We start from the raw sequence: 23,690 nt of genomic DNA, 5'->3' as shown, positions 1-23,690 counted from the left end.
TTACAATTGAATTTCTTCTTCACGCTGTTTCGGTTTCGTCGACCGAAGGACGACTGTGACGTCAAGTTGATGTTTTGGCCACGTGATCAACTGGAAAAACTTTAATATAATCGCTAACAGGCTTGTCATTCCATGCCTTGGAAGATGCTGGATTAAATGTCATGGTGAATTAAATCTACATATCAGCGATTATATTGCAGTTTTTCTAGTAGATCACGCGAACAAACCGTCAACTTGACGTCACAGTCGTCATTCAGTCAATGAAACCGAAACAGCACGAGAGAAGAAATTCAATCAAATTATTTAGCGCTTGTAGGAAAATATCACACGGTAATTCATGTATTCTAATGTCTAACTCATCGTTTGACAGAAGAAAACATGCAATAAAATTACACTAACTGCCCACTGAAAGAGAAGACACTTTCGCAAGGCAGCAAAGCTACCTAAGGTACAAGATGGTAGGTTCCAAAATTATTTACCTGGATGAGATATGTGCAACGGCAGCAAGCGCAGTGTTGGTGGAAGGACAGAACGGCGAGCGTGTGCTGCTTGTGCCAAGATCAGGACAACCATGGCCTGGAGCAGGCTGCCAGGGAAGGGCCACCGCATCATTGTGATGCACATCAGCAGTGAGAAAGGCCCATCAACGGCCGCCTGTATGTTTCCTGCAGAAAAAACGAAAAGGGTGAAGACTGCTATGAAGATACGGGTGGCAATCATTTTGAGATGTTTGCACTCATGTGCTCCAGAGGCAGACAAGAGAAACATCGTAGCAAAACACAAGCAGTTGTGCCATTCACATCTGGACGAAGCAATGCCGACAACAGTTTTACACAAAGAAGCAGTTCAGCAGTAGCTGACAGAGAGAACACTAATGGAACGCTATGATGCCAACAATGTGGCTCCCATAAATCATGAAGCTGCCCAAACTGTGTGTTGTCAAATACCATGTAGGTGTCGCTGTGGCGAGGGCTGGCAACGTCAAGCTCTGGCTCCCACCTAGGCTTTAACCTATGGAGTTTCTCTGGGTACAAGTTAATAATGATACCAAGAATGAGCATAAAGATTTATGGCTTCCTTTGGTTGAAGCTCTGGTCATAAACAAGACACCAACGGTTTCAGCAGAAAAGTGGAGGAATTGTGCACACCACGCAATGAATAATGATGAAAAATTCAGAGCAAACTCTGCCAGCGGCCCTCATATTCATTAACACATACGAGTTTCACAAAACATAACTATGTAGCACATCGGCTCTGGGATGCATCACAATAGTAAACCAGCGCTAACATCTCTTGCACTGCAAATTAAGACTTTACATCACCAAGTTATCAGGCTTCCAAACTTTGGAAGTGATATGCCAGGTTTAACTTCCTGAAGGAACACATGGGCTATGAAGAACACCACAGTGGACGGCTCCAGATTAATTTATACCGTATGGGGTTCTTCAACGTGCATTGACGTCGCACAGCACACCGTTGTTTTTATGTTTTGCCACCGTCGAAATACTGCCACTGCAGCAGGATCGGGCTCAAACCCGCGACCCTGAGATCAGCAGCCGAACGCCAAAGCCACTAAATCATATGGCGGGTGCTTCCAAATTTTCATCTAGCTGCTTTTTCTATGGACTGCTTTCCTGTCTCACTAAAGAATACAATACTTGCTTTAACTATTCGCTTAGTAATTCTTTAGGCATGCTGTTTTGTCTTCGCTGAGAACGAATAAACAACTGAGGCTCCTCAACCTTCACGCTGTCAGCAGGCAAAGGACACCTGCAGCTGCATTCCTTTAATACAAGCACATGCATCAGTTTTTGTGCTTATACGCAGGTTGGAGTGGAACGTCAATTCTTATAAATGTCCGACATGAGTATGACGACATCCATACAGACACAAGGCAGCAACGGGAAACTGCAATACGGGCACTGCCTTTGATAAAAACAACTTACTTGTGTGGTGCATTCTTTTCAGCCATCTCCTGCTTCTCGATACAGCTAACTCATTGTTAGAAGCATACAGTAGCAGTGCGCCACTCACAACTTGCCTCCGCGTCCCCCGGCTCTGCTTCTTGCATCGACCCTTTTTCCTTTAAAAGCGCTTACATCGAAAGGTGGGCGACCTGTCACATTTGCAAACAGCGCGCCTGTTTTGCACCTTGCTAGCCATGACGAAGCAAGTACGCATCGAAATGTTCACTGAATGTGGGGGAAGATAGAAATACAAGAAACGCATTTAACGCTCTAGCGCACAAATTCAATACGACGCAAATTTTTATTTTTCTCGTCGAGCAGCCACGATCTACCACTGACGCTGATACTGTAGAAGCTTGGGCAAGTTGGTGTGACATGGTTTTTTCAGCAGCGCGGGGGACAAAGGACGGGACAAGTGCACAGACACGGCGCTGAACTTACATCCGGTTTATTGAGGTGGTTTTCACTACTTAAGTACAGTGGCAACCAATCTCAAATGAAAAGACAGATACACAAAACAGATTGACGACAATGACAATTCCTGAGCACAGGTCTACAGTGGCACAAGACCAGCTGCGCACGTTTTTCTATTCTCATCAAGGAAACGTAGTTCTTTATCAGACAGCTATTAAGGCAACGCTTACACATTCATCTTTGAATTTATGGATTTCATGAGCTTCAATGATTTCACGAGTGATTTTTGTTCTATTATCTGACAGCACTCGACACTGAGTGAAAACAGGACAACACGGCGGTTTTTTGTTCTTTTTTCTTTCCTGTGTGCAGTTTCTGCAATGAATGCCAAGGTGACGGGAAGCGGTGCCGCTCACGTTGTTGTTGTGTTCCCGCAGCCGGTCGTTGAGGCAACGACCAGTTTGCCCCGTGTAGTGCTTGCCACATGTAAGCGGAAACCTGTACACAACATTGCTGCTACATGGTACAAAACCTTTTTGGTGTTTCTTATCGCAGCCAACTATCCTTTCATTGCTGCTGTTTACAATATGGCAGAGTTTGGAAAGCTTATCGGGCGCGGAAAAAAACAACGTTTACAACGGCACGCGCTCCCACCCTTTTCAGATTATGTGAAATGCGGTGTAGATAAGGAATAACCACATACTTTCTTTTTTCTTCCTTGGGCCTTTCAGTGGAATCTCTGCGGCCTGAATTAATGAATTCTCTTAGCAGGCTCTGTGATATTGCAATCAGAAGGTCGGAAGGGTATCCTGCTGCGTGTAAGCGTACCACCTGATTTTGATAGCTGTCTTGCATCGCATGATGGCATGATTTTTCTAGGGCATTTCTTAAACGCAACTTTGCGATGCCGCGCTTTACAAGCTTAGAATGTGCAGAAGCGAAAGGCGTGAGGGGCTTCTGGCATCGTGGCTCGTAACGCCAGCACACATGGCTATTCTTGAGGAACATGGCAAGATCTAAAAAACGTAACTTTCCTTCAGAAGGCGTTTCATGCGTCAAAACAAGAGGGTCAAGACAGGTGTGAAAAATTGATAAAACTTTCGAGACCGAGGCCCCTGCGTCAGTACCTGCACATGTCATCAAAACTAAAAAATCATCTACAAACCTAAAAACACGAGCCACGCTTTCGTGGAGATGACTATCAAGGAGCTTGACATGGTGCGCGAGATAAATGTCGCCCAGTATCGGAGCTATGCATGAACCAATGCAGACGCCATTGCTCTGGAGGTAAACAGATTCATTCCAGGTGAAAAATGTGGAGTTAAGGTAAAAAGTAAGGAGTTCCAAGAAGTTGCTATTGCTGATGCCTGCAGAATTCTGGAAAGCTACCACACCAAAGGAATCAATTGCATTCTTCAACGCTTGCCAGCAGTTTCTTTTGCGGAAGGGAATTATATTAATCTTTTATATCGATAGAGCAGGCCGAAAAGCCTTTCCCTGGGTTTTGTTGCAAGAAAGCGATTACTTGGTTAGAACTCTTCACCTGAAAAGGGTCGTCAATGGTTAAGAGGTTCAGCTTGTCTTGCAAAAAATAACGCGACAGACTTTTGCCATGTGCCATCCTCGGAGACTATTGCTCGAAGTGGGCAGTCCAGCTTGTGAGTTTTGGCTGTGAAGAATATCTTTAAGCAGGACCCCTTGCTTTTCTCTATACACTTGGCTAGGGATTCCAAATTCATTTGTGCACACATTTTCCGTGCTCGGGCTTTCACTTTACTTAGAGCGACATCGCTTCTCTGCCGGAAAGTTGAACTGATAGCATTTTCTGCCTTCGATAAGTAGAGCGCTTTTGGCATCACAGCAAAACCTCCCTCTTTATCAGCCTGTAATAGGGTCAGCGAGTTGTTCTTTAAAAACGAAACGGTGAATTTGATTGGAATTCTACACCTGGTGGGTTTACACTTTGCCAAAATGTCCACTCCATCTGAAACACATCGGTCCACTTCAGGAGCCGCTGCTAGGCTGGAAACTTGTCTCACCATCGCAAGAAGTTCCGGTGCCGATCGCCTGGGTTCCACGGCGAACTTTGGTCCTCGTCTAAGGACGTCTTGTACTTGTTCCGGCAAGGACACTTCACCATAGGTGTGGACCGGACTGAAGCTTTCCTGATGCGTCCTCTTAGTGATGGCTCGAAGCTGCGGCAGCGCGCACTGCCATAAGAATTCCGTAGTCCTGTCTGCCGTCTGAGGTCCACCGCCGCCATTCAAGTGCACCATGAGCTGAAGATGTGCCGCTGTGTGCTCTCAGGAAGAGCCATTCTCTGTAGAGGCAAAATCACTCGTCAAATCATTGAAGCTCATGAAATCCATAAATTCAAAGATGAATGCGTAAGCGTTGCCTCAATAGCTCTGTCTGATAAAGTACTACGTTTCCTTGATGAGAATAGAAAAACGTGCGCAGCTGGTCTTGTGCCACTGTAGACCTGTGCTCAGGAATTGTCATTTTCGTCAATCTGTTTTGTGTATCTGTCTTTTCATTTGAGATTGGTTGCCACTGTATTTAAGTAGTGAAAATCACCTCAATAAACCTGTTGTAAGTTCAGCGCCGTGTCTGTGCACTTGTCACGTCCTTTGTCCCCTGCGCTGCTGAAAAAACCGCTGACGAGCGAAGGCACGGAGGGGACACAAGGACATGTTCCTGGAAAATTTTAAAAGTTTTCGAGCAGCCAGCTACGGAGAAGTACGACCCTTTACGTCACTGAAGACTTACATTTAAATATATTCGCGACTAATCAATACTCCACACTATGTAATATCAAAACACAAGCTTATCACAACAGCGCGCTGAAACGGACAGGGAGAGCAGCAGACACGACCCGCTCACGCTTCGCGGCCTGGCCAACAGGCGGCGCAGCCAATGCAATGAGCATGGGCTATAGTTTTCATGCGTCTGTGTCAAAGTAGGTGCTATGTAAAATGCGTTTGATCTTTCATCATAGATCCCAGCATGGTGACAATCTTCCTTGTTGAACATGTCTGCTGTACACCTAAGGGACTTGACTAAGAAGCAAACAAGTGGAGTTTTTTTTCTCGTAATGCAATGAGAAACAATCTTTAATTGCTACAGTTCTGGCAAGATAGAGACTTGGGACATACTGTGAATAAAACATGTGCATTTGTCAGCAAAATGCTTGGTGTTAGTGCATGGACAGCGTTTAATGGAAAGAAGGAGAGGCAAGAGTAAGCAGGTGGAAGTGGTCGACACCCAGCACAGAATGGCCAGGAAGTGGAGATTAGCGGCGTAGCACCCTGTATGACAATATATATATATATATATATATATATATATATATATATATATATATATATAGTGATTATTTATTTAAAATAACAAAAAGGAAGGTAAAAGATGTTTGCTCACCCCGGCATCTGCCATCACTAAACGGCGGCACCTGAGCTGGGGTAGCGGAAATATAGGATAGCAGGCAGTTTGAAGAAGTGAAACAAAAGAGGTGAGGGGATAGCAGGAAAGAGATAGGGGTGAGGGCATATATACACTATTTACAAGTAAAATGTTCCGGCCGCGCGCGTTCAGCCGCCGCGGCCGCCGGGTGGGAGAGGGGGGTGTCGCCGATGAGGAGGCGGCCTGCTGCGTTGGGCAGGAGGCGGCCGGCTGCGTTGGGTCGCCGCGTCGTCTCCAAGGGGGGAGGTGCCCGTGACGTCGCCGCCAGGCGCCGCCTGGAATGCAGATGGCTGCGCGCGTGCGCCAACAAACCGAAACCACCGCGACACACGCGCACAGCACTTGTTCACAACAGCTGGTGTGGAGCGGCCAGCTGTTTTAAGCGTCCGAGGTAGCACAAGCGGAGCGTTCCGTCACTGCCTAACACTACCTGGCGCAGAACAGACGGGACGTCAGGCCCGTCTGTTCGAGAAAAGCACACAAGCTCACCATTGTTCGCTCACGGGTACGCGCACTGCCCTGCGGCCACAACAGCGTCTTGAGCGAGTCTGGTAGGATGCCCAGCGCCCTGTAGGCCGCGAGCATATCACGACGAGCGTCGGCGAACGCGGTGCAGCGAAGTAGCAGATGTTCCAGTGTCTCCACTGCACCGCATCTAACACACACTTCGCTCGTCGCTAGTCCGTGGCGCACCCGTCGGTCCCCAGGCCACACGCAGCCGATGCGCGCGCGGAGGATCATTGCGCGTTGCGCCCGCGAGAGGGCGCGGCAGCCGTTGATGCTTGGAATGCGCTCACCTCCCGCGATGCGTGGGTCTGGGTGCTGCTGTCGGAGATGATCATGAGTGACCGCTCGCACGTCCTCCAGCGCTAGCGGGGGATCGCTCGGAGGTAGTTGATGTGCGGCGGTCGCGAGTTCGTCGGCCTCCTCGTTTCCCGCGATGCCGCAGTGACCGGGCACCCACTGCACGCGCACAACACATCCTTGCTGTGCAAGGCACTCGATGTTTGCGCGAATGCCGCGCACTAGGGGGGTACCGCGGCCGATGCACTGTAGGCGGGTGAGGGCGGTGCGGGAGTCGCAGAGCAGAGCACTCCTGGGTGGCGGAGGTGCGATGGAGAGCAGCAGGTCCAGGCCCAGGTTTATCCCCATCAGCTCCGCCGTGGTAGAGGATCCCAGGAAGTTGGCGTGGGTCTGGCTGTGCAGTCGCAGGGCTGGGATGGTAGCCGCCGCTGCGATGGAGCGGCTGTCGCGTACCACTGAGCCGTCTGTGTACACGAGGACATGGCCCTGAAGATCCTCGTGTATGACGGCTCTGGTCAGCTGCTGCACAGCGCAGAGGGGCGTGCTCCGCTTTCCCGCGATGCCGACTATCTCGCGTTGTATCTCCGAGGCAGCAGGCCATGGCTGGCAGGGGCCGTAGGGGGGGGCGGCTTCTGTCAGGCGCTCGTAGTCCAAAAGCGCCGCACCCATTTGCGAGCGTGGGTGCGTGCGCATTCGTTGCAATAGCGGGCCGCCGTCCGGTGCGCGATGCAAACGGTCAATGTGGTGCAGTGCCCTGCGCGCCGCTTGGAGCTGAAGCGGCCATGCTCCTGCCTCGGCCAGTGTTGCGGCGCACTGCGAGTCCTTCGGCAGGCCGAGGCACACGCGCAGGGACTTGCGGTGCTGGAGTTCAAGCTTCCTCCAGCACGGTTTGCGCACCGAGACGAGCGGCAACGCGTAGAGTGCCGCCCCCAATGCTGCGGCGTTGTATAGTCGCAGCGCGGCTTGCTGGCTGATGCCATGGCCTCGAGCGGTGAGCTTGTGTACGGCGGCGGTGATCCTCTTCATCTGCAAACAGGCCTTGGTCGCCGCGGGGCGGAAGGAGAGGCGCCAGTCGATGTCCAGTATGACAACTTCCCAAAGCTGGCATTGAGGTCATGGATGCACAACTTTTCCCAGCACTATGTTAGATGGTAACTGCATGGCATATGCTTTAAAGGGGTCCAGACACAAAGTTTTTCGGTGTCAGTTTATTTGCCTTCAAAGAGGCCTACGGGCCTAGCAATCATGAAAATAAGAGCAAAACACCAGTGCACAGTGTGAATAATTAATTACAAGCCATTTTGTACACAAAGCCTTTGGTCTCAGTTAGCGCCAGCGCTGAAGTGAACAACACCTGAGTTCAGCGACGTCACAATAATTAAAGCAAGTGCACAATGACATCACTCGATGTGGGTGGAAATAGTTTCGTTTATGGGGGTTAAACGTCCGAAAGCGACTCAGGCTATGAGGGACATTGTAGTGAAGGGCTCCGCAAAATTTCCACCACCTGGGGTTCTTTAATGTGCACTGACGTCGAATGGTACACGGGCCTCTAGTATTTCACCTCCATCGAAATTCGACCACCGCGACCGGGATCGAACTCGCGTCTTTCAGGTCAGCAGTGAAGTGCCATAACCACTGAGCAGCGGAGGCAGCCCAATGTAGGTGGAAATGGCGAGAGGCTCATCGGACAGCATTAAAAACAGCAATAACTTATGTTCCCCTCAAAGAATGTGCCAGACACTTGCAAGATGGCAACTTCTTACGCCCATGAAAGAAATCGTACGGTAACTAACCCCTCTCTCCTCTCCCACTACCGACCCATACCACCTTCCTGCCCTGTGTGCAATGCTCAAAAGGCAAACCTGACTGATATCTTCGGGATCTGTCCGGCTTCCCCTCCACCCAGCAGGCCGGAGCCACTCCAAACATGGGAGGACTGGGAGACCTCACTACGCTCCACAGATCAGGCACGACAGAAGATCGTCGCCACCTGTGCGGCCAGCGTCATGGACCTTTTAGCCTGAACGGTTGAGTGCGGTGTGGTCGTGCGGGGACCCAGGGGTCCCGGGAGGCCCGAATTCCTCTGCACAATAAAGTCTTTCTCTCTCTCACTCTTATGCCGTTCATTGCGTTTAAAATTTTGTGCCTGCACCCCTTTAAGGACTATAGACACCAAATTTTTTCTTGCGTGTTTTCTTCTTTCAAACGATATCGTAGACATTCGTATACATGAAGCACCCTGTGGTATTTGTGTACGACCGCTAAATAGTTTACAATTGAATTTCTTCTTCACGCTGTTTCGGTTTCGTCGACCGAAGGACGACTGTGACGTCAAGTTGATGTTTTGGCCACGTGATCAACTGGAAAAACTTTAATATAATCACTAACAGGCTTGTCATTCCATGCCTTGGAAGATGCTGGATTAAATGTCATGGTGAATTAAATCTACATATCAGCGATTATATTGCAGTTTTTCTAGTAGATCACGCGAACAAACCGTCAACTTGACGTCACAGTCGTCATTCAGTCAATGAAACCGAAACAGCACGAGAGAAGAAATTCAATCAAATTATTTAGCGCTTGTAGGAAAATACCACACGGTAATTCATGTATTCTAATGTCTAACGCATCGTTTGACAGAAGAAAACATGCAAAAAAATTACACTAGCTGCCCACTGAAAGAGAAGACACTTTCGCAAGGCAGCAAAGCTACATAAGGTACAAGATGGTAGGTTCCAAAATTATTTACCTGGATGAGATATGTGCAACGGCAGCAAGCGCAGTGTTGGTGGAAGGACAGAACGGCGAGCGTGTGCTGCTTGTGCCAAGATCAGGACAAACATGGCCTGGAGCAGGCTGCCAGGGAAGGGCCACCGCATCATTGTGATGCACATCAGCAGTGAGAAAGGCCCATCAACGGCCGCCTGTATGTTTCCTGCAGAAAAAACGAAAAGGGTGAAGACTGCTATGAAGATACGGGTGGCAATCATTTTGAGATGTTTGCACTCATGTGCTCCAGAGGCAGACAAGAGAAACATCGTAGCAAAACACAAGCAGTTGTGCCATTCACATCTGGACGAAGCAATGCCGACAACAGTTTTACACAAAGAAGCAGTTCAGCAGTAGCTGACAGAGAGAACACTAATGGAACGCTATGATGCCAACAATGTGGCTCCCATAAATCATGAAGCTGCCCAAACTGTGTGTTGTCATATACCATGTAGGTGTCGCTGTGGCGAGGGCTGGCAACGTCAAGCTCTGGCTCCCACCTAAGCTTTAACCTATGGAGTTTCTCTGGATACAAGTTAATAATGATACCAAGAATGAGCATAAAGATTAATGGCTTCCTTTGGTTGAAGCTCTGGTCATAAACAAGACACCAACGGTTTCAGCAGAAAAGTGGAGGAATTGTGCACACCACGCCATGAATAATGATGAAAAATTCAGAGCAAACTCTGCCAGCGGCCCTCATATTCATTAACACATACGAGTTTCACAAAACATAACCATGTAGCACATCGGCTCTGGGGTGCATCACAATAGTAAACCAGCGCTAACATCTCTTGCACTGCAAATTAAGACTTTACATCACCAAGTTATCAGGCTTCCAAACTTTGGAAGTGATATGCCAGGTTCAACTTCCTGAAGGAACACATGGGCTATGAAGAACACCACAGTGGACGGCTCCAGATTAATTTATACCGTATGGGGTTCTTCAACGTGCATTGACATCGCACAGCACACCGTTGTTTTTATGTTTTGCCACCGTCGAAATACTGCCACTGCAGCAGGATCGGGCTCAAACCCGCGACCCTGAGATCAGCAGCCGAACGCCAAAGCCAACTAAATCATATGGCGGGTGCTTCCAAATTTTCATCTAGCTGCTTTTTCTATGGACTGCTTTCCTGTCTCACTAAAGAATACAATACTTGCTTTAACTATTCGCTTAATAATTCTTTAGGCATGCTGTTTTGTCTTCGCTGAGAACGAATAAACAACTGAGGCTCCTCAACCTTCACGCTGTCAGCAGGCAAAGGACACCTGCAGCTGCATTCCTTTAATACAAGCACATGCATCAGTTTTTGTGCTTATACGCAGGTTGGAGTGGAACGTCAATTCTTATAAATGTCCGACATGAGTATGACGACATCCATACAGACACAAGGCAGCAACGGGAAACTGCAATACGGGCACTGCCTTTGATAAAAACAACTTACTTGTGTGGTGCATTCTTTTCAGCCATCTCCTGCTTCTCGATACAGCTAACTCATTGTTAGAAGCATACAGTAGCAGTGAGCCACTCACAACTTGCCTCCGCGTCCCCCGGCTCTGCTTCTTGCATCGACCCTTTTTCCTTTAAAAGCGCTTACATCGAAAGGTGGGCGACCTGTCACATTTGCAAACAGCGCGCCTGTTTTGCACCTTGCTAGCCATGACGAAGCAAGTACGCATCGAAATGTTCACTGAATGTGGGGGAAGATAGAAATACAAGAAAAGCATTTAACGCTCTAGCGCACAAATTCAATACGACGCAAATTTTTATTTTTCTCGTCGAGCAGCCACGATCTACCACTGACGCTGATACTGTAGAAGCTTGGGCAAGTTGATGTGACATGGTTTTTTCAGCAGCGCGGGGGACAAAGGACGGGACAAGTGCACAGACACGGCGCTGAACTTACATCCGGTTTATTGAGGTGATTTTCACTACTTAAGTACAGTGGCAACCAATCTCAAATGAAAAGACAGATACACAAAACAGATTGACGAAAATGACAATTCCTGAGCACAGGTCTACAGTGGCACAAGACCAGCTGCGCACGTTTTTCTATTCTCATCAAGGAAACGTAGTTCTTTATCAGACAGAGCTAATGAGGCAACGCTTACGCATTCATCTTTGAATTTATGGATTTCATGAGCTTCAATGATTTCACGAGTGATTTTTGTTCTATTATCTGACAGCACTCGACACTGAGTGAAAACAGGATAACACGGTGGTTTTTTGTTCTTTTTTCTTTCCTCTGTGCAGTCTCTGCAATGAATGCCAAGGTGACGGGAAGCGGTGCCGCTCACGTTGTTGTTGTGTTCCCGCAGCCGGTCGTTGAGGCAACGACCAGTTTGCCCCGTGTAGTGCTTGCCACATGTAAGCGGAAACCTGTACACAATATTGCTGCTACATGGTACAAAACCTTTTTGGTGTTTCTTATCGCAGCCAACTATCCTTTCATTGCTGCTGTTTACAATATGGCAGAGTTTGGAAAGCTTATCGGGCGCGGAAAAAAACAACGTTTACAACGGCACGCGCTCCCACCCTTTTCAGATTATGTGAAATGCGGTGTAGATAAGGAATAACCACATACTTTCTTTTTTCTTCCTTGGGCCTTTCAGTGGAATCTCTGCGGCCTGAATTAATGATTTCTCTTAGCAGGCTCTGTGATATTGCAATCAGAAGGTCGGAAGGGTATCCTGCTGCTTGTAAGCGTACCACCTGATTTTGATAGCTGTCTTGCATCGCATGATGGCATGATTTTTCTAGGGCATTTCTTAAACGCAACTTTGCGATGCCGCGCTTTACAAGCTTAGAATGTGCAGAAGCGAAAGGCGTGAGGGGCTTCTGGCATCGTGGCTCGTAACGCCAGCACACATGGCTATTCTTGAGGAACATGGCAAGATCTAAAAAACGTAACTTTCCTTCAGAAGGCGTTTCATGCGTCAAAACAAGAGGGTCAAGACAGGTGTGAAAAATTGATAAAACTTTCGAGACCGAGGCCCCTGCGTCAGTAACTGCACATGTCATCAAAACTAAAAAATCATCTACAAACCTAAAAACACGAGCCACGCTTTCGTCGAGTTGACTATCAAGGAGCTTGTCATGGTGCGCGAGATAAATGTCGCCCAGTATCGGAGCTATGCATGAACCAATGCCGACGCCATTGCTCTGGAGGTAAACAGATTCATTCCAGGTGGAAAATGTCGAGTTAAAGCAAAAAGTAAGGAGTTCCAAGAAGTTGCTATTGCTGATGCCTGCAGAACTCTGGAAAGCTACCACACCAAAGGAATCAATGCATTCTTCAACGCTTGCCAGCAGTTTCTTTTGCGGAAGGGAATAATATAAATCTTTTATATCGATAGAGCAGGCCGAAAAGCCTTTCGCTGGGTTTTGTTGCAAGAAAGCGATTACTTGGTTAGAACTCTTCACCTGAAAAGGGTCGTCAATGGTTAAGAGGTTCAGCTTGTCTTGCAAAAAATAACGCGACAGACTTTTGCCATGTGCCATCCTCGGAGACTATTGCTCGAAGTGGGCAGTCCAGCTTGTGAGTTTTGGCTGTGAAGAATATCTTTAAGCAGGACCCCTTGCTTTTCTCTATACACTTGGCTAGGGATTCCAAATTCATTTGTGCACACATTTTCCGTGATCGGGCTTTCACTTTACTTAGAGTGACATCGCTTCTCTGCCGGAAAGTCGAACTGATAGCATTTTCTGCTTTCGATAAGTAGAGCGCTTTTGGCATCACAGCAAAACCTCCCTCTTTACCAGCCTGTAATAGGGTCAGCGAGTTGTTCTTTAAAAACGAAACGGTGAATTTGATTGGAATTCTACACCTGGTAGGTCTACACTTTGCCAAAATGTACACTCCATCTGAAACACATCGGTCCACTTCAGGAGCCACTGCTAGGCTGGAAACTTGTCTCACCATCGCAAGAAGTTCCGATGCCGATTGCCTGGGTTCCACGGCGAACTTTGGTCCTCGTCTAAGGACGCCTTGTACTTGTTCCGGCAAGGACACTTCACCATAGGTGTGGACCGGACTGTGCATCTTCTTAGTGATGGCTCGAAGCTGCGGCAGCGCGCACTGCCATAAGAATTCCGTAGTCCTGTCTGCCGTCTGAGGTCCACCGCCGCCATTCAAGTGCACCATGAGCTGAAGATGTGCCGCTGTGTGCTCTCAGGAAGAGCCATTCTCTGTAGAGGCAAAATCACTCGTGAAATCATTGAAGCTCATGAAATCCATAAATTCAAAGATGAATGCGTAAGCATTGCCTCAATAGCTCTGTCTGATAAAGTACTACGTTTCCTTGATGAGAATAGAAAAACGTGCGCAGCTGGTCTTGTGCCACTGTAGACCTGTGCTCAGGAATTGTCATTTTCGTCAATCTGTTTTGTGTATCTGTCTTTTCATTTGAGATTGGTTGCCACTGTATTTAAGTAGTGAAAATCACCTCAATAAACCTGTTGTAAGTTCAGCGCCGTGTCTGTGCACTTGTCACGTCCTTTGTCCCCTGCACTGCTGAAAAAACCGCTGACGAGCGAAGGCACGGAGGGGACACAAGGACATGTTCCTGGAAAATTTTAAAAGTTTTCGAGCAGCCAGCTACGCAGAAGTACGACCCTTTACGTCACTGAAGACTTACATTTAAATATATTCGCGACTAATCAATACTCCACACTATGTAATATCAAAACACAAGCTTATCACAACAGCGCGCTGAAACGGACAGGGAGAGCAGCAGACACGACCCGCTCACGCTTCGCGGCCTGGCCAACAGGCGGCGCAGCCAATGCAATGAGCATGGGCTATAGTTTTCATGCGTCTGTGTCAAAGTAGGTGCTATGTAAAATGCGTTTGATCTTTCATCATAGATCCCAGCATGGTGACAATCTTCTTTGTTGAACATGTCTGCTGTACACCTCAGGGACTTGACTAAGAAGCAAACAAGTGGAGTTTTTTTTCTCGTAATGCAATGAGAAACAATCTTTAATTGCTACAGTTCTGGCAAGATAGAGACTTGGGACATACTGTGAATAAAACATGTGCATTTGTCAGCAAAATGCTTGGTGTTAGTGCATGGACAGCGTTTAATGGAAAGAAGGAGAGGCAAGAGTAAGCAGGTGGAAGTGGTCGACACCCAGCACAGAATGGCCAGGAAGTGGAGATTAGCGGCGTAGCACCCTGTATGACAACTTCCCAAAGCTGGCATTGAGGTCATGGATGCACAACTTTTCCCAGCACTATGTTAGATGGTAACTGCATGGCATATGCTTTAAAGGGGTCCAGACACAAAGTTTTTCGGCGTCAGTTTATTTGCCTTCAAAGAGGCCTACGGGCCTAGCAATCATGAAAATAAGAGCAAAACACCAGTGCACAGTGTGAATAATTATTTACAAGCCATTTTGTACACAAAGCCTTTGGTCTCAGTTAGCGCCAGCGCTGAAGTGAACAACACCGTAGTTCAGCGACGTCACAATAATTAAAGCAAGTGCACAATGACATCACTCGATGTGGGTGGAAATAGTTTCGTTTATGGGGGATAAACGTCCGAAAGCGACTCAGGCTATGAGGGACGTTGTAGTGAAGGGCTCCGCAAAATTTCCACCACCTGGGGTTCTTTAATGTGCACTGACGTCGAATGGTACACGGGCCTCTAGTATTTCACCTCCATCGAAATTCGACCACCACGACCGGGATCGAACTCGCGTCTTTCAGGTCAGCAGTGAAGTGCCATAACCACTGAGCAGCGGAGGCAGCCCAATGTACGTGGAAATGGCGAGAGGCTCATCGGACAGCATTAAAAACAGCAATAACTTATGTTCCCCTCAAAGAATGTGCCAGACACTTGCAAGATGGCAACTTCTTACGCCCATGAAAGAAATCGTACGGTAACTATCCCCTCTCTCCTCTCCCACTACCGACCCATACCACCTTCCTGCCCTGTGTGCAATGCTCAAAAGGCAAACCTGACTGATATCTTCGGGATCTGTCCGGCTTCCCCTCCACCCAGCAGGCCGGAGCCACTCCAAACATGGGAGGACTGGGAGACCTCACTACGCTCCACAGATCAGGCACGACAGAAGATCGTCGCCACCTGTGCGGCCAGCGTCATGGACCTTTTAGCCTGAACGGTTGAGTGCGGTGTGGTCGTGCGGGGACCCAGGGGTCCCGGGAGGCCCGAATTCCTCTGCACAATAAAGTCTTTCTCTCTCTCACTCTCATGCCGTTCATTGCGTTTAAAATTTTGTGCCTGCACCCCTTTAAGGACTATAGACACCAAATTTTTTCTTGCGTGTTTTCTTCTTTCAAACGATATCGTAGACATTCGTACACATGAAGCACCCTGTGGTATTTGTGTACGACCGCTAAATAGTTTACAATTGAATTTCTTCTTCACGCTGTTTCGGTTTCGTCGACCGAAGGACGACTGTGACGTCAAGTTGATGTTTTGGCCACGTGATCAACTGGAAAAACTTTAATATAATCACTAACAGGCTTGTCATTCCATGCCTTGGAAGATGCTGGATTAAATGTCATGGTGAATTAAATCTACATATCAGCGATTATATTGCAGTTTTTCTAGTAGATCACGCGAACAAACCGTCAACTTGACGTCACAGTCGTCATTCAGTCAATGAAACCGAAACAGCACGAGAGAAGAAATTCAATCAAATTATTTAGCGCTTGTAGGAAAATACCACACGGTAATTCATGTATTCTAATGTCTAACGCATCGTTTGACAGAAGAAAACATGCAAAAAAATTACACTAGCTGCCCACTGAAAGAGAAGACACTTTCGCAAGGCAGCAAAGCTACATAAGGTACAAGATGGTAGGTTCCAAAATTATTTACCTGGATGAGATATGTGCAACGGCAGCAAGCGCAGTGTTGGTGGAAGGACAGAACGGCGAGCGTGTGCTGCTTGTGCCAAGATCAGGACAACCATGGCCTGGAGCAGGCTGCCAGGGAAGGGCCACCGCATCATTGTGATGCACATCAGCAGTGAGAAAAGCCCATCAACGGCCGCCTGTATGTTTCCTGCAGAAAAAACGAAAAGGGTGAAGACTGCTATGAAGATACGGGTGGCAATCATTTTGAGATGTTTGCACTCATGTGCTCCAGAGGCAGACAAGAGAAACATCGTAGCAAAACACAAGCAGTTGTGCCATTCACATCTGGACGAAGCAATGCCGACAACAGTGTTACACAAAGAAGCAGTTCAGCAGTAGCTGACAGAGAGAACACTAATGGAACGCTATGATGCCAACAATGTGGCTCCCATAAATCATGAAGCTGCCCAAACTGTGTGTTGTCAAATACCATGTAGGTGTCGCTGTGGCGAGGGCTGGCAACGTCAAGCTCTGGCTCCCACCTAGGCTTTAACCTATGGAGTTTCTCTGGGTACAAGTTAATAATGATACCAAGAATGAGCATAAAGATTTATGGCTTCCTTTGGTTGAAGCTCTGGTCATAAACAAGACACCAACGGTTTCAGCAGAAAAGTGGAGGAATTGTGCACACCACGCCATGAATAATGATGAAAAATTCAGAGCAAACTCTGCCAGCGGCCCTCATATTCATTAACACATACGAGTTTCACAAAACATAACTATGTAGCACATCGGCTCTGGGATGCATCACAATAGTAAACCAGCGCTAACATCTCTTGCACTGCAAATTAAGACTTTACATCACCAAGTTATCAGGCTTCCAAACTTTGGAAGTGATATGCCAGGTTTAACTTCCTGAAGGAACACATGGGCTATGAAGAACACCACAGTGGACGGCTCCAGATTAATTTATACCGTATGGGGTTCTTCAACGTGCATTGACGTCGCACAGCACACCGTTGTTTTTATGTTTTGCCACCGTCGAAATACTGCCACTGGAGCAGGATCGGGCTCAAACCCGCGAACCTGAGATCAGCAGCTGAACGCCAAAGCCACTAAATCATATGGCGGGTGCTTCCAAATTTTCATCTAGCTGCTTTTTCTATGGACTGCTTTCCTGTCTCACTAAAGAATACAATACTTGCTTTAACTATTCGCTTAGTAATTCTTTAGGCATGCTGTTTTGTCTTCGCTGAGAACGAATAAACAACTGAGGCTCCTCAACCTTCACGCTGTCAGCAGGCAAAGGACACCTGCAGCTGCATTCCTTTAATACAAGCACATGCATCAGTTTTTGTGCTTATACGCAGGTTGGAGTGGAACGTCAATTCTTATAAATGTCCGACATGAGTATGACGACATCCATACAGACACAAGGCAGCAACGGGAAACTGCAATACGGGCACTGCCTTTGATAAAAACAACTTACTTGTGTGGTGCATTCTTTTCAGCCATCTCCTGCTTCTCGATACAGCTAACTCATTGTTAGAAGCATACAGTAGCAGTGAGCCACTCACAACTTGCCTCCGCGTCCCCCGGCTCTGCTTCTTGCATCGACCCTTTTTCCTTTAAAAGCGCTTACATCGAAAGGTGGGCGACCTGTCACATTTGCAAACAGCGCGCCTGTTTTGCACCTTGCTAGCCATGACGAAGCAAGTACGCATCGAAATGTTCACTGAATGTGGGGGAAGATAGAAATACAAGAAACGCATTTAACGCTCTAGCGCACAAATTCAATACGACGCAAATTTTTATTTTTCTCGTCGAGCAGCCACGATCTACCACTGACGCTGATACTGTAGAAGCTTGGGCAAGTTGGTGTGACATGGTTTTTTCAGCAGCGCGGGGGACAAAGGACGGGACAAGTGCACAGACACGGCGCTGAACTTACATCCGGTTTATTGAGGTGGTTTTCACTACTTAAGTACAGTGGCAACCAATCTCAAATGAAAAGACAGATACACAAAACAGATTGACGAAAATGACAATTCCTGAGCACAGGTCTACAGTGGCACAAGACCAGCTGCGCACGTTTTTCTATTCTCATCAAGGAAACGTAGTTCTTTATCAGACAGAGCTAATGAGGCAACGCTTACGCATTCATCTTTGAATTTATGGATTTCATGAGCTTCAATGATTTCACGAGTGATTTTTGTTCTATTATCTGACAGCACTCGACACTGAGTGAAAACAGGATAACACGGTGGTTTTTTGTTCTTTTTTCTTTCCTCTGTGCAGTCTCTGCAATGAATGCCAAGGTGACGGGAAGCGGTGCCGCTCACGTTGTTGTTGTGTTCCCGCAGCCGGTCGTTGAGGCAACGACCAGTTTGCCCCGTGTAGTGCTTGCCACATGTAAGCGGAAACCTGTACACAATATTGCTGCTACATGGTACAAAACCTTTTTGGTGTTTCTTATCGCAGCCAACTATCCTTTCATTGCTGCTGTTTACAATATGGCAGAGTTTGGAAAGCTTATCGGGCGCGGAAAAAAACAACGTTTACAACGGCACGCGCTCCCACCCTTTTCAGATTATGTGAAATGCGGTGTAGATAAGGAATAACCACATACTTTCTTTTTTCTTCCTTGGGCCTTTCAGTGGAATCTCTGCGGCCTGAATTAATGATTTCTCTTAGCAGGCTCTGTGATATTGCAATCAGAAGGTCGGAAGGGTATCCTGCTGCTTGTAAGCGTACCACCTGATTTTGATAGCTGTCTTGCATCGCATGATGGCATGATTTTTCTAGGGCATTTCTTAAACGCAACTTTGCGATGCCGCGCTTTACAAGCTTAGAATGTGCAGAAGCGAAAGGCGTGAGGGGCTTCTGGCATCGTGGCTCGTAACGCCAGCACACATGGCTATTCTTGAGGAACATGGCAAGATCTAAAAAACGTAACTTTCCTTCAGAAGGCGTTTCATGCGTCAAAACAAGAGGGTCAAGACAGGTGTGAAAAATTGATAAAACTTTCGAGACCGAGGCCCCTGCGTCAGTAACTGCACATGTCATCAAAACTAAAAAATCATCTACAAACCTAAAAACACGAGCCACGCTTTCGTCGAGTTGACTATCAAGGAGCTTGTCATGGTGCGCGAGATAAATGTCGCCCAGTATCGGAGCTATGCATGAACCAATGCCGACGCCATTGCTCTGGAGGTAAACAGATTCATTCCAGGTGGAAAATGTCGAGTTAAAGCAAAAAGTAAGGAGTTCCAAGAAGTTGCTATTGCTGATGCCTGCAGAACTCTGGAAAGCTACCACACCAAAGGAATCAATGCATTCTTCAACGCTTGCCAGCAGTTTCTTTTGCGGAAGGGAATAATATAAATCTTTTATATCGATAGAGCAGGCCGAAAAGCCTTTCGCTGGGTTTTGTTGCAAGAAAGCGATTACTTGGTTAGAACTCTTCACCTGAAAAGGGTCGTCAATGGTTAAGAGGTTCAGCTTGTCTTGCAAAAAATAACGCGACAGACTTTTGCCATGTGCCATCCTCGGAGACTATTGCTCGAAGTGGGCAGTCCAGCTTGTGAGTTTTGGCTGTGAAGAATATCTTTAAGCAGGACCCCTTGCTTTTCTCTATACACTTGGCTAGGGATTCCAAATTCATTTGTGCACACATTTTCCGTGATCGGGCTTTCACTTTACTTAGAGTGACATCGCTTCTCTGCCGGAAAGTCGAACTGATAGCATTTTCTGCTTTCGATAAGTAGAGCGCTTTTGGCATCACAGCAAAACCTCCCTCTTTACCAGCCTGTAATAGGGTCAGCGAGTTGTTCTTTAAAAACGAAACGGTGAATTTGATTGGAATTCTACACCTGGTAGGTCTACACTTTGCCAAAATGTACACTCCATCTGAAACACATCGGTCCACTTCAGGAGCCACTGCTAGGCTGGAAACTTGTCTCACCATCGCAAGAAGTTCCGATGCCGATTGCCTGGGTTCCACGGCGAACTTTGGTCCTCGTCTAAGGACGCCTTGTACTTGTTCCGGCAAGGACACTTCACCATAGGTGTGGACCGGACTGTGCATCTTCTTAGTGATGGCTCGAAGCTGCGGCAGCGCGCACTGCCATAAGAATTCCGTAGTCCTGTCTGCCGTCTGAGGTCCACCGCCGCCATTCAAGTGCACCATGAGCTGAAGATGTGCCGCTGTGTGCTCTCCGGAAGAGCCATTCTCTGTAGAGGCAAAATCACTCGTGAAATCATTGAAGCTCATGAAATCCATAAATTCAAAGATGAATGCGTAAGCGTTGCCTCAATAGCTCTGTCTGATAAAGTACTACGTTTCCTTGATGAGAATAGAAAAACGTGCGCAGCTGGTCTTGTGCCACTGTAGACCTGTGCTCAGGAATTGTCATTTTCGTCAATCTGTTTTGTGTATCTGTCTTTTCATTTGAGATTGGTTGCCACTGTATTTAAGTAGTGAAAATCACCTCAATAAACCTGTTGTAAGTTCAGCGCCGTGTCTGTGCACTTGTCACGTCCTTTGTGCCCTGCGCTGCTGAAAAAACCGCTGACGAGAGAAGGCACGGAGGGGACACAAGGACATGTTCCTGGAAAATTTTAAAAGTTTTCGAGCAGCCAGCTACGCAGAAGTACGACCCTTTACGTCACTGAAGACTTACATTTAAATATATTCGCGACTAATCAATACTCCACACTATGTAATATCAAAACACAAGCTTATCACAACAGCGCGCTGAAACGGACAGGGAGAGCAGCAGACACGACCCGCTCACGCTTCGCGGCCTGGCCAACAGGCGGCGCAGCCAATGCAATGAGCATGGGCTACAGTTTTCATGCGTCTGTGTCAAAGTAGGTGCTATGTAAAATGCGTTTGATCTTTCATCATAGATCCCAGCATGGTGACAATCTTCTTTGTTGAACATGTCTGCTGTACACCTAAGGGACTTGACTAAGAAGCAAACAAGTGGAGTTTTTTTTCTCGTAATGCAATGAGAAACAATCTTTAATTGCTACAGTTCTGGCAAGATAGAGACTTGGGACATACTGTGAATAAAACATGTGCATTTGTCAGCAAAATGCTTGGTGTTAGTGCATGGACAGCGTTTAATGGAAAGAAGGAGAGGCAAGAGTAAGCAGGTGGAAGTGGTCGACACCCAGCACAGAATGGCCAGGAAGTGGAGATTAGCGGCGTAGCACCCTGTATGACAACTTCCCAAAGCTGGCATTGAGGTCATGGATGCACAACTTTTCCCAGCACTATGTTAGATGGTAACTGCATGGCATATGCTTTAAAGGGGTCCAGACACAAAGTTTTTCGGCGTCAGTTTATTTGCCTTCAAAGAGGCCTACGGGCCTAGCAATCATGAAAATAAGAGCAAAACACCAGTGCACAGTGTGAATAATTAAATACAAGCCATTTTGTACACAAAGCCTTTGGTCTCAGTTAGCGCCAGCGCTGAAGTGAACAACACCTGAGTTCAGCGACGTCACAATAATTAAAGCAAGTGCACAATGACATCACTCGATGTGGGTGGAAATAGTTTCGTTTATGGGGGTTAAACGTCCGAAAGCGACTCAGGCTATGAGGGACGTTGTAGTGAAGGGCTCCACAAAATTTCCACCACCTGGGGTTCTTTAATGTGCACTGACGTCGAATGGTACACGGGCCTCTAGTATTTCACCTCCATCGAAATTCGACCACCGCGACCGGGATCGAACTCGCGTCTTTCAGGTCAGCAGTGAAGCGCCATAACCACTGAGCAGCGGAGGCAGCCCAATGTAGGTGGAAATGGCGAGAGGCTCATCGGACAGCATTAAAAACAGCAATAACTTATGTTCCCCTCAAAGAATGTGCCAGACACTTGCAAGATGGCAACTTCTTACGCCCATGAAAGAAATCGTACGGTAACTAACCCCTCTCTCCTCTCCCACTACCGACCCATACCACCTTCCTGCCCTGTGTGCAATGCTCAAAAGGCAAACCTGACTGATATCTTCGGGATCTGTCCGGCTTCCCCTCCACCCAGCAGGCCGGAGCCACTCCAAACATGGAAGTACCGGGAGACCTCACTACGCTCCACAGATCAGGCATGACAGAAGATCGTCGCCACCTGTGCGGCCAGCGTCATGGACCTTTTAGCCTGAACGGTTGAGTGCGGTGTGGTCGTGCGGGGACCCAGGGGTCCCGGGAGGCCCGAATTCCTCTGCACAATAAAGTCTTTCTCTCTCTCACTCTCATGCCGTTGATTGCGTTTAAAATTTTGTGCCTGCACCCCTTTAAGGACTATAGACACCAAATTTTTTCTTGCGTGTTTTCTTCTTTCAAACGATATCGTAGACATTCGTATACATGAAGCACCCTGTGGTATTTGTGTACGACCGCTAAATAGTTTACAATTGAATTTCTTCTTCACGCTGTTTCGGTTTCGTCGACCGAAGGACGACTGTGACGTCAAGTTGATGTTTTGGCCACGTGATCAACTGGAAAAACTTTAATATAATCACTAACAGGCTTGTCATTCCATGCCTTGGAAGATGCTGGATTAAATGTCATGGTGAATTAAATCTACATATCAGCGATTATATTGCAGTTTTTCTAGTAGATCACGCGAACAAACCGTCAACTTGACGTCACAGTCGTCATTCAGTCAATGAAACCGAAACAGCACGAGAGAAGAAATTCAATCAAATTATTTAGCGCTTGTAGGAAAATACCACACGGTAATTCATGTATTCTAATGTCTAACGCATCGTTTGACAGAAGAAAACATGCAAAAAAATTACACTAGCTGCCCACTGAAAGAGAAGACACTTTCGCAAGGCAGCAAAGCTACATAAGGTACAAGATGGTAGGTTCCAAAATTATTTACTTGGATGAGATATGTGCAACGGCAGCAAGCGCAGTGTTGGTGGAAGGACAGAACGGCGAGCGTGTGCTGCTTGTGCCAAGATCAGGACAAACATGGCCTGGAGCAGACTGCCAGGGAAGGGCCACCGCATCATTGTGATGCACATCAGCAGTGAGAAAGGCCCATCAACGGCTGCCTGTATGTTTCCTGCAGAAAAAACGAAAAGGGTGAAGACTGCTATGAAGATACGGGTGGCAATCATTTTGAGATGTTTGCACTCATGTGCTCCAGAGGCAGACAAAAGAAACATCGTAGCAAAACACAAGCAGTTGTGCCATTCACATCTGGACGAAGCAATGCCGACAACAGTTTTACACAAAGAAGCAGTTCAGCAGTAGCTGACAGAGAGAACACTAATGGAACGCTATGATGCCAACAATGTGGCTCCCATAAATCATGAAGCTGCCCAAACTGTGTGTTGTCAAATACCATGTAGGTGTCGCTGTGGCGAGGGCTGGCAACGTCAAGCTCTGGCTCCCACCTTAGCTTTAACCTATGGAGTTTCTCTG

General features: G+C 47.3%; 1 protein-coding gene across 1 annotated transcript in view; it reads right to left on the bottom strand.

Annotated features, from left to right (window-relative positions):
* Positions 1–16,277: 16,277 nt before the first annotated feature.
* Positions 16,278–23,690, bottom strand: part of LOC144120691 (uncharacterized) — a 341,237-nt gene continuing 333,824 nt past the window's right edge. Inside the window, exons 3-4 of the mRNA XM_077653338.1 lie at positions 20,214–20,482; positions 16,278–16,457 (exon numbers count right to left, since the gene is read on the bottom strand). Coding sequence (XP_077509464.1) covers positions 16,416–16,457; positions 20,214–20,482 — 311 coding nt within the window. The 3' untranslated portion in view covers positions 16,278–16,415. The remainder of the gene's footprint in view (positions 16,458–20,213; positions 20,483–23,690) is intronic.

Source organism: Amblyomma americanum, chromosome 1 (assembly GCF_052857255.1).
Source record: "Amblyomma americanum isolate KBUSLIRL-KWMA chromosome 1, ASM5285725v1, whole genome shotgun sequence".
Taxonomy (NCBI): domain Eukaryota; kingdom Metazoa; phylum Arthropoda; class Arachnida; order Ixodida; family Ixodidae; genus Amblyomma; species Amblyomma americanum.
The sequence above is the reverse complement of the archived record's forward strand: the minus strand, read 5'-3'. Positions and strand labels throughout refer to the sequence as shown.